At 45.0% G+C, this 12,087-nt stretch overlaps 1 protein-coding gene across 7 annotated transcripts in view; it reads right to left on the bottom strand.

Moving 5' to 3' along the window:
- EPAS1 (endothelial PAS domain protein 1) overlaps window positions 1-12,087 on the bottom strand; it is a 202,220-nt gene that overhangs the window by 16,889 nt on the left and 173,244 nt on the right. For all 7 annotated transcript variants that reach the window (XM_084828985.1, XM_084828986.1, XM_084828989.1 and 4 more), the window contains 3 exons: window positions 11,140-11,287; window positions 9,871-10,079; window positions 4,302-4,489 (listed from right to left, as the gene is read on the bottom strand). In XM_084828985.1, the coding sequence (XP_084685111.1) occupies window positions 4,302-4,489; window positions 9,871-10,079; window positions 11,140-11,287 (545 nt within the window). The remainder of the gene's footprint in view (window positions 1-4,301; window positions 4,490-9,870; window positions 10,080-11,139; window positions 11,288-12,087) is intronic.

The following is a 12,087-nucleotide window of genomic DNA, read 5'->3' as shown; positions in this document are numbered from 1 at the left end:
TTTTACCTGTCCAGAGGTAGGCTTATTTGCCTTTGGGCAGCAGAAAGGGGAGGCAGTTTACTGGATCGGGGTGAACACAGCCTTGCTCATAGCAGGCTACAAGCAGGGCTGTATTCAGCCCAAACCTGCTCTCAAGCATTGCACTGTACTTGTGAGCACCTTTGAATGAATGCTTGAGATATCCCTAGGTTTGCACTGTTTAATTCACAAAGCCATGGCTGATCCATTGGCAGCCAAAAATTACTCCCCAATCTGCCTAATCCTAAGAAGTGATGATGGTTACCTGCCTATTGATTATTACTTGTGGACACTGCCCTAACGTTTGGATATGAAGTAGCCACTTCAGTTATTGCTTATGACATTTATGGCAAAGTCAAATTTAAATGAAGGGTCTGAGAGGTAGCTTGCAAAGGACTTGTTCACAAAATCAGTTATTTTTGGATATCAACCCTCTAGTCCTTTCAACCTCTGATTTGTTTATGGAAATCAGTTTTATGCTGGGGATAGACAATACATTTCTAACAGAGTTGGAAGGCCTTTGAAAAAGGCTTCACTTCCCATAGTGTATACACATCTTTCTTTTATCCCACCGTTACTTCTGCACAAACAGGCTTTGCAGGTTTTAAAAACAATACAAGCACTTATACAACTTGTTTATCAGGATGAAAATGGGATGGAGTCTATGTAATACCCAATTGGAGTCCCTGTGCTGGCAGAAGACTCTTTGATCCAGTGGAGGCTTCCGTTGATGGAATGGGGGAGGGAAGCAGTTTTCAGCAATACCTCTCCCCTCTGCAAAGCTAGCACCGGCGACCGCCTTAAACACAGTTCCAAAGGGTGCCCCAACCTTCAAGAGCAGCCTTCCCCACTCTGGTGCTCTCAAGATATTTTGGAATAAGACTCACAGGATTCCTGCCCATTTTATGCTGGCTGGGGCTGATGGGAGTTCAAGTCCAAAATATCTGGAGGGCACCAGGTTGGGGAATGCTGTTCCATAGCATATTTTGAGTGGGATGGAGGTTGCAGGGGAAGAAGTATGCATCAAAAATTGCCTCCAGCCCTGTAACATTGATGGAAGCCTCTGCAGGACCAGAGAGGCTTCCATCAGTGGAGAGACACCAAATGAATACAATCTAGAAAGAGCAGCCCCATATTAAAGAAAATACAATATTTAAAAAAGCGGACTGTGGACTGTATAGTTCTTTTCCTCCCCTCTGATGTTTCTGACATGCACTGCATTTATAGATGCATGTATACATATATTATTAAATTAGCAAGAGCACTAAACCACAATGTCTTCTTAAGAAAAGAACAAAGAAGGCCTATTTCTTTTTTTCTTTTCACGTGGCATCATTCAATGGGACTTACTCACACATAAGTGTAAATCAGATTGCAACCTTAATGTATCATCTCATTTGGTCTAAGCTGTATGTTTGAAAACGCCCAAAGTTTCCTGGAGAGTATTTCATAAACGGGAGTCTACTGTATATTCAGTAGATGGTGAACATTTATTCATTTATTAAAACATGCTTGACACAACTCACAAATGGTAAAATAAAGTCCAGTACCTAAAATAACAAATTAAGGATGCAATCCTATGCACGTTTAGACAGAAAAGAAGTCCTACAGATCCATGCTAACTGGGGCATGCTGGGAACATAGGACTTTTTTCGGTCTAAACATGCATAGGATTGCACCCTAAAACATCAAACAACTAGGATCAGGCATGGGGTATTATATATACACATGGCCTCTGCAGTTATGGTGATGATGAATTCTGTTTTATAAGGCAGGATGAAAAGATATAGGAGTACATCCTGAAAGCAGAGATAGAATACATAAACAACTCAACTGAGGTTAATAAAATTCAGTCATCAGCAATCAAGAAATGATTGACTGATGTATCCTATATGTGCTTTCAGGATGTGTTGCCTTATTTCATAATCTCACATTGTAAAGTACATTCCCTCCCCTCCCCACCCCTTCCCAAACCGGTCCCGTTGGTCCTTCTAACAGCAAAACTCAGCTGGTGAATGCCGACAGGACTGCAGCCAAAATGGGGCCTCTAAAAAATAAGAGGGAGGTATCAGCATGGTTGGAGGGAACCCTAAGGTTTACAGAAGTACAAAAAATAAATTCAGAAAAAAATCTCCAGGAGGGCAACCTCCCCACAAATGTCCAATTAGGACTGAGCATGGTCAGTGGCCATAAACCGCTGATATCCCCTTTTTGTGCACCCGAGGTGGGGTGGGGGAGACAGAAAAATGGGGTGGGGAATAGGGATGTCAGAGAAATCTGCCATGGAACAAAATGAGTTCAGATTGTCATGAATCTGACCCACGGATTCCACAGCAGACTGGCTTCTCCCCTGTTGGGCAGATTCTAACTTGCCCGAATTCTGCACAAATTTCTTCATAGAAAAATACATTTTAAAAAACCGCCCTGAACGCACATTTCTCCCATAGGCTAAAGCATGAAAATGCTCACTTGGGGGGAATTTGAGCATTTTCGCACTTGCATTTTCGCACATTCAGAACCAACAACAAAAATCCGATTCCATGGAAGGGTGGTCAACGGAGCAAAAGGCACCTGACAATCTGCAAAACACAGACGGAATGGATTTTACACAGTCCATACATCCCGAGTGGGGAGAATGGCATGGAGTATCCAGGAAGAGGGCACGGCTCACTGGGTGGAACCCTGAATAGGAGAACTCCACCCTGCAACATTTTATTGCAGGTCTCACTTGTGCATATATGATACATCAGGGATAGCAAACTGGGAGCACACAGAGCACATCCAGTCCCCTGCTGCTGCTTATTCTTGGCACTCATCACCCTTCCATGTGCCAAATGGGAAGTGAGAGGAGCAGTGCTGCTTACCTTCTCATTTCCTGGGAGTAAGAAGCCATACTTTATTTCACACCCAGAATCTGGTGCCAGAGAGGTGCCAGGAGCTGAGAAAATTGTATGCTGCTTCTCGTTTCTGCCCCTCCCTCAACCTTTGCTCAGAGATCAGAGCCGTCTTGGTCAAAAGCAGTGGTGTGAGAAAGTCGTGCACTGCTTTTAACCCAGAAGGTGCCCTTTCTTTGTGCTGTTAAAGATTGCTCCGGAAGACGCTGTGTCATCACAGAAGCTGCTGGGATGACCTCACATATAGGAATGTAAGAACATGAGAAGAACCCTGCTGGATCAGACCAAGGGCTCATCTAAGTCCAGCATTCTATTCACACAGTGGACAACCAGCTGCCCACAGAAAACCCACACGCAGGATATGCGTGCAACAATACCCTCCTGCCCATGTTCCTCAGCAACTGGCATATCGCCTCTGATGCTGGAGGTAGCATATAGCCATCCGGACAAGTAGCCATTGATAGCCTTCCCCTCCAGGAATTTGTCCAACCCCCTTTTAAAGCCATCCAAATTGGCAGCCATCACTACATCTTGTGGTAGCAAATTCCATGTTTAACTGTGTGTTGTGTGAAGAAGCCCTTCCTTTTATCCATCCTGAATCTCCCACCAATCAGGTTCATGGGATGACCCCGGGTTCTAGTATTATGAGTGAGGGAGAAAAATGTCTCCCTATCCACATTCTCTACACCATGCATAATTTTGTACACTTCTATCGTGTCTCTCCTCAGCCTCCTTTTTTCAAAGCTAAATAAGCCCAGCTGTTGTAACCTTCCCTCATAGGGGAGATGCTCCAGCCCCTTGATCATTTTAATTGCCTGGAGGAGCACCTGCAAAAATTAGAAGCTGCACAACTCTCTCCTGATTTTGCTTTTCAACTTGCTGGTGCCCTTCCATCTCAGCCTCTTGGATCTTGGGATTGGGGCTCTCTCCTGCTGGAGAGGGGTGCTGACAGCCTGACTACAGGCCTGTTTTGTGCTCCATTTTTGGTGGAAAGGCAGGATATAATAAATAAAATAAGTAAAATAGAGGGATGGATCTATTCCCCTGAGCAGCTGGACCAGGGAGGATGTGTATTCCAAGTTCAGGAAGGTGGCCATCCCTGCCCAACCCTATCACTGCCCACTTCATGTATTGAATGAAGTAGGTTCTCGCCAAGCGAATGCCAGTGATCACTGGCATTTGTTGTTGGCTTGAGCTGTGACAGACCAATACGCATAATCTTCTGGAATTAACTGCTCCTTTAAAAATACTCGTACTGTAGCTCTGGTTGGTAGTTATGACAAATAAGAAATAACACATGCTCCGATGCACAAATGCAATTCTCACAGCAACCCAGGCACGTGGGGGAACAGCAAGGTCAACCTTCAGTGACGCAAAGGCCTTTCTTACGGTGGAACAGCTGCTGATGCTGCTTGCGCTGGGGGTGCTGCTGCCAGGGGCAACCTGGGGCAATGTGAAAGATGGCACGCTCAGCTTCTCATGCAGGGGAGCCTGGCCCGTCGCTTCTGGAGGCCACTGCTTGTTTGGGGTCATCACAGCTTTGTTGTAGGTAGAGATTTCCTCAAACTTTTGTGTCCCTGAAATGGAGGTAAACAAGGTCAACTCATCTTTGGAGCTGCAATCCCAAGATATAACTTCAGGGCAGGGATGGGGGGTAAGAAAAATCGAGGTTGGGAGAAATCAGATGCAAAAGTCTTCCTTGCATCCCCAAGCACAGAATGGCTAAGTCTTAGTTTAGTACAAACAAGTATTAAGCCTAATCCAATGATCATGGAAGGTTCTCAGATAACTTTTGAGGTCATCACTGTGCAGACAAAAGGCTTTCTCATATTTCTGTTTATGCTAGGGGTGCTGAGAATTTAGTTTCAGTTTGGTTTTGATAAGAGTTTATCAAAATTCACAAAGTTCTCCATATTCAGCATAAAAAGAACTTGAAGTTGAGACTAAAAAAAATCAAATGTGGGAGAAACCAAAATGGACAGAATCGTCCATCCAGAGCTTTGAGTGCTTTGCTGTTAACAGTCTGGGTTTGAGTCCCTGTGTATTCAGCCAAGTTCGTGTTGTTGAATTAGTTTTGCCACCTCTTTTTTTCTGACAGGCTCCTCATGTTTAACAGCTAATTGGCATGTAGGTATATCTCATGCTGGGAGTAGCTATATCTATTGAGTTTGGCTGGTGCAGATGGGTGAGAATTTCATTTCTGTTTTTTTTTAATAAGAATTTAGCAAAATTTGTCACCTTCTAGAACTAACACCAAAAAAAGATGTCCTCTTCATCATAGGGGATTGGAATGTTAAAGTAGGAAGTCAAGAAATCACTGGGATAACAGGCAATCATGGCCTTGGTGTACAAAATGAAGCAGGACAAAGGCTAATAGAGTTTTGCCAAGAGAACACGCTGATCATAGCAAACACTCTTTTCCAACAGCACAGGAGATGACTCTACACATGGACATTACCAGATGGTCAATATCGAAATCAGATTGATTATGTCCTTTGCAGCCAAAGATGGAGAAGCTCTATACGGTCAGTAAAAACAAGACTTGGAGCTGACTGTGGCTCAGATCATGAGCTGCTTCTTGCAAAATTTCTGCTTAAATTGAAGAACGTAGGGAAAACCACTAAACCGCTCAGGTATGACCTAAATCATATCCCTTATGAATACACAGTGGAGGTGAGGAATAGATTTCAGGGATTAGACCTGATAGACAGAGTGCCTGAGGAACTATGGACGGAGGTCCGTAACATTGTTTAGGAGGCAGCAACGAAATCCATCCCAAAGAAAAAGAAATGCAAGAAAGCCAAGTGGCTGTCTGAGGAGGCTTTACAAGTAGCTGAGGAAAGAAGGGAAGCGAAAAGCAAGGGAGAAAGGGGAAGATATATCCAACTGAATGCAGAGTTCCAGAGAATAGCAAGGAGAGACAAGAAGGTCTTCTTAAATGAACAATGCAAAGAAATCAAGGAAAACAACAGAATGGGAAAGACTAGAGAACTCTTCAAGAAAATCGGAGATCTCAAGTGAACGTTTTGTGCAAAGACTGTATTGATAAAGGACAAAGAAGGCAGGGACCTAACAGAAGCAGATGAGATTAAGAAGAGGTGGAAAGAATACACAGAAGAACTATACAGGAAAGATCTGAATGTCCCTGATAGCCATGATAGTGCGGTCACTGAACTTGAGCCGGACATCCTAGAAAGTGAAGTCAAGTGGGCCTTAGGAAGCATTAGTAACAACAAAGCTAGCGGAGAAGACAGTATTCCAGCTGAGCTATTTAAAATCCTAAAAGATGATGCTGTTAAAGTGCTGCATTCAATATGCCAGCAAATTTGGAACACTCAACAATGGCTGCAAGACTGGAAAAGGTCAGTTTACATTCCAGTTCCAAAGAAGGGCAACGCCAAAGAGTGCTCAAACTACCGCACAATTGTGATCATTTCACATGCCAGCAAGGTGATGCTCAAAATCGTACAAGCTAGGCTTCAGCAGTATGCGAACTGAGAACTAGTACAAGCTGGGTTTCGAAGAGGCAGAGGAACTAGAGATCAAATTGCCAACATTCGCTGGATCATGGAGAAAGCAAGAGAATTCCAGAAAAAGGTCTATTTCTGCTTCATTGACTATGCTAAAGCCTTTGATTGTGTGGATCACAACAAACTGTAGCAAATTCTTAAAGTGATGGGAGTACCAGACCACCTTACCTGTCTCCTGAGAAACCTGTACGAGGGTCAAGAAGCAACAGTAAGAACCAGACATGGAACAACCGATTGGTTCAAAATCGGGAAAGGAGTACGACAAGGCTGCATATTGTCACCCTGCTTATTTAACTTATATGCAGAGTACATCATGAGAAATGCCGGGTTGGATGAATCAGAGGTCGGAATTAAGATTGCTGGGAGAATTATCAACAACCTCCGATATGCAGACAATACCACCCTAATGGCAGAAAGCGAAGAGGATCTCAAGAGCCTCTTGTTGAGGGTGAAAGAGGAGAGTGCAAAAGCTGGTTTGAAACTCAACATGAAAAAAACGAAGATCATGGCATCTGGCCCCATCACTTCCTGGCATATAGAAGGGGAAGAAATGGAAGCAGTGACAGATTTTACTTTCTTGGGCTCCAAGATCACTGCAGACGGTGACTGTAGCCATGAAATTAAAAGACGCTTGCTCCTTGGAAGGAAAGCTATGGCCAACCTAGACAGCATAGTAAGAAGCAGAGACATCACCTTGCCGACAAAGGTCCGTCGAATCAAAGCTATGGTTTTCCCAGTAGTAATGTATGGCTGTGAGAGCTGGACTATAAGGAAGGCTGAGCGCCGAAGAATTGACGCTTTCGAACTGTGGTGCTGGAGAAGACTGTTACGAGTCCCCTGGACTGCAAGGAGGTCCAATCAATCAATCCTAAAGGAAATCAACCCTGAGTGCTCATTGGAAGGACAGATACTGAAGCTGAAGCTCAAATATTTTGGCCACCTAATGCGAAGAGAAAACTCTCTGGAAAAGACCCTGATGCTGGGAAAGACTGAAGGCAAAAGGAGAAGGGGACGGCAGAGGATGAGATGGCTAGATAGCATCACCGATGCAATGAATATGAACTTGAGCACACTCCGGGAGAGAGCGCAGGACAGGAAGGCCTGGCGTGCTATGGTCCATGGGGTCACGAAGAGTCGGACACGACTGAACGACTGAACAACAACAACAACAACAAGCAAAATTTGTAATGCTCTTTGCATTTGGGAGAGAACAAACAAAACCGAATGCAGGAAAGAGCGAAACTCACAGATTCACCCATCCCTAGTCTATGCTCCTTAAGTGATGGCTGTTGCTCATATTACTTTTTTCAGATGTGGGACATTTGCCACGTCTGATGTCCACATGTGGTTTTACATAAATGAATAATACATGACTAGCTCAGCGACAGACACAAAAACTTCAGCTCTTCAGATGTTCAAGGGTCTGTCTGTTGCAAAGGAGATTCAGATAACACATTTGTGAATGGCTGAAAATGAAATGGGTGTGCAAGGCATTGGATTTGGAAGATCACAAAATATGATTGACTATGCAGTTATGTGCCCATGGAACTGCTCATTCATGTGGCCACATATTCACAAATTACACTGGTTCATATGCGGCTGTCTATATGAGGGATCTGCTTGGATGTTTGTACATTTATCGTTGCTGAAGAAACTGAATGACACAGATAACAAGTGATACTAAGGCTTGCTTCAGTTGATCATCTGTAGGCAACCTTTTCGGATCTGTGGGCACATTTGGCAATTTGAGAAACTGTCCTGGGCACCATCACAAAATTGTTGCGCTGCAGATGAAAACACTGGCCTGCAGCCACCTTCCATCTTAATTTCCTAGGGATGTACGAAACTCACCTTTTCGCAGAATCTTTTGCGGTGGGGGGGGGGCATGGGGGGGAGGCGCTCTGTCCCTCCCCCTGGAATCCTCAATGGGGGGGAGGCGATCTGGTCCTCTCCCCCCCCGAATCCTCGACGGCTGGCTCCGCTCCGCGGCCAGGCCGTGGAGCAGCAGGCCAGGGCCGTCCGCAGCCAGATTTCCGGACACAGATGGGCTGCTGCGGCCGCCATAGCGGCCGCCATTTGTGTCCAGCCAGGCAGCCATGATAGGCTATGTAAGAATTTATGTAGCCTATCACGGCTAACACCCCCCCCAACCCCCCCCCAAATATTTACGTAAGGTAAAACGGTGAAAAATAGGGAACGCAAATGGCAGCCGCCGTAGCCGCCACCATGTGCATACGTTGGGTTTTTTTTGGGGGGGGGGTTAGCCGTGATAGGCTACGTAAATTCTTACGTAGCCTATCACGGCTGCAGGGATGGCAATGGCGGCGGCAGCAGCCCAGCCATGGCCGGCCAGGAGACCAGCCGCTGGAGCCGCTGCTGCCGCAACCACCGCCACATCTGCCACATCCACCCTAGGTAAGTGCCGTCCCGGGGGGATTCTGTGGGGGGGGGCGGGAGGCCATTCCGCCATGGATTCCGGGGGGGGGGATTCTCTGCCATCCCTAAGTGTCTCTGAGCCCCAGATGTGGCCCAGCAACATTCATGAAAAAAGAAGATGGGAGAAACTAGTAAGCCCCCACTTTGCTTTGAAGCAATCCCAGCTGTCAATAAGAAACTTTCTTATAATATAAAAAGTGAGAGGGGTTTGGCACCTTGGCGAGCAACAAGGAAGGTGTCCAAGGCTGCATTGGTGCCCACAGGTGATACGTTGCCTACTCTGATCTGAACCATGGTTTGACTCTGGCTTGTTTTAACTTTAGTTAGAATAAACCACAATTCCTTGAGTTCATATGAAGTAGAGGCCAGTGGATCCAATTTTGGTGGGGCTGTAGATACATTCTGGGTTTCAGTCAGAACCAGCCAGAACTCCAAAGGAACTATCCTATTGGGCTCAGCACAGCCAGAGTTCTGGCTGGTTCTGAATGAAACCCAGAATGGAATCACAGCCCCACTGAAATTGGAGCCACAAGTCTCCACTGTTCATATGTAATATAGAACTGCAATTTGGTCTTAAGTGAAAGCAGACATTTTCACTCTCCCCGCCTCATGCATGAAGAAGTAGAAATGGGGAGGGACAGAACATGCACCTGAGGCTCCCCACAGCTTATTCTCAGTCCTCTAAATGAGCCTTCTCCAACCTGGTGCCCTCCAGATGTGTTGGACTACAACTGTATTACTGCTTAGAGATATTTTAAAATATGGCCAGTGGTATATAAATCTATGAAATAATAATAAGAGTAATAATAATTCTATTATTCCCCAGCCGTGTCTATGTCGATTGTTATTATATAGAGATGGCTTGGAATTCTTTTTTGTTTATTATAAACACATTTATGGGAGATGTAACTATCTACCAGAGGCCTGCTTGCGAACTGCTGTGTAAACACAAAAAGATGGTTCACCTCCATTTTCCCCATGACATTACTAACCAAAGTCGAGAGATATTATAGCATCGCCTGGTGTTGGTGCCAACTGGGCAAGTTCTTCTGGTTCTTCTTTCAGTTTGGTGAACAAGAAATCACTCTTATCTGCCACTGGGACTCCGTTGTCAAACATAGAATTCATCGCCATCATGTGAGGCTTAAACAGCGATTCCGTCTGATCCATGGAAAACACGATATCATTGTTCTCAATTTCACTAACAAGATAAATTAGGCTGTTGAGTTATTTTGTACTCTGAAGAACAATGTCCATAAAAAAGAAACAGTTAATTAGTTAGAGGGGAATTTTAATTTTACCGGCATCAGATTTTGGATGCTTAGCTTGTGAGAACACGAACACCACAACTTCCCTTGGAATTGACAACGATTGCACTACATCTCATTCATGATTGCACTATATCTAATTCTGTCCTAGCTGTTTTTTCTGCTGTATTAACTGAATGAAACTGTAAAACCATAATAAAGGAATCACACTTATTCAATGGGCTCACTCATGACTACAGAAAGATTCCTTTATTTCCACTGTAATGTTTTACTAGATATTGAACGGCCACGTAGAATTGAAGTAGAGACTTCTACTCCCTACTGGGAACTGTAGGTGATAGGTGAAAGGCTAAAGCAGGAGCAGGGAACCTGTGACCCGCCAAATGTTGTTGGACTACAGCTCCCATCATCCCTGACCATTGCCCATGCTGTCTGGGGCTGACGGGAGTTAGAATCCAACAAGATTTGAAGTGCCGCAGGTCCCCCACCCCGACTTAAGGAGGTCTGCATTTTGAGCAGGGGTGGACAAATTCTGTGGGTTGGGGGGGGGTCACACTGCCCCCTCCGGAACCCTCCAGGGACTGTGCCCCGATGCTGAATTTGCTTCTGAATCTGCCACCATGGCAACGGCCAAAGTTACAGCAAATTTGCATGAAACAAGACACACCTGGGGCACATGCCTTGCTTACAAGCAGAATTGCACTTCTGGAAGCACAACTGTGCTTCTTTCAATACAAATTCGCAGCAATTTTAGCCACTGCCTCAATTTCGGCAGCTATGGCAGCAGCAGGGAAGAGGCAGGGGCCATAAAAAAGGCAGGGAGGCTACATGTGGGCCCCATGTGTTGTCCACCTGTGATTTTTAGGAACATGTATTCCAGGGCTCCAAGGGGAAACCATACAGCCTGGAAATGGAACCTATGGAAACTTGCAAAGCTGCTGGATTTTGGCAATCCTCATTCAACAACCCTTCTTTAGTATTTCTGTGCCTTACCTGAGGACATAGTTGACGCAGATTATGCACTGAGGCTGTAGGTTGCGTGTATTGTAGATGACTGTTCCTTGGGTCTCCAGCCACACATATCCACCATGCTTGGCAAGCATGCGGTACTGTCCAGTGACCACTTGACCTTTTGCACACACTGGGGGGACGGGACAAAGAAACAGGAGCAATTGCATAATGAGTCAAACACAGCAGGCGCTCAACATGGCTGATACAAAGGGTATGTTTCACTGGGTAAAGTTCTAGCATCTCACTAAAAACAACAGAAGCTCATGCCACAACAGATCTCGTAGGCTGCAATGCTATATACATTCACCTGGAAAGAAGTCCCATTGAACTCAATGGGCTTTACTTCTGAATATGTAGTGTCAGTCTTTAAGGTACCACAAGACCCTTTGTTAATTTTTGCTGCAACAGACTAACATGATATTGCATCTTTTTTACTTCTCCCCAAAATAATTAGGGCTGTGTGGATAAGGAGGATTTGTGTGGGTGGAGGAAAAGTGCAGATTGATGCACCTGGAATTCTTCAGCTCCCAAGAATCACTGTTTAAAAATGTTTCTAGTCCTGATGGCTGTCAAGACACACTTGCAGGTGCAATATATGCTGAACTTCCAGAAGCCTGAGAGAGAGATTGTTACTAGTGGTTGGGGATGGTGCTTCAATGGCCTGCATAGCTTCTTGCTCCTTCCCATGACTAGCAAAACCAAAATTATGCAAAATAGTACAAAAGGCAGTTATGCAAAATGAAAGAACATATGAAAAATGTCATGATGCATACAAGTCTCAGAATTCTATGTTTCCTGGCCCAGAATCTGGGTTGCTTGGATGGAGGAATTTAGGGCTGTTGTTTTAGCACATCCCACCCTTGCCCACTCTGGTCTTGACACCCCATTATAAAGGTGGCAAAGGACTTGCTTGACTTGAACTTAGGGATG

The sequence above is a fragment of the Heloderma suspectum genome, chromosome 1 (genome assembly GCF_057233095.1).
Source record: "Heloderma suspectum isolate Gila_16-S chromosome 1, 16-S_ref, whole genome shotgun sequence".
Taxonomy (NCBI): domain Eukaryota; kingdom Metazoa; phylum Chordata; class Lepidosauria; order Squamata; family Helodermatidae; genus Heloderma; species Heloderma suspectum.
This window is presented reverse-complemented; position numbering and strand designations above follow the sequence as displayed.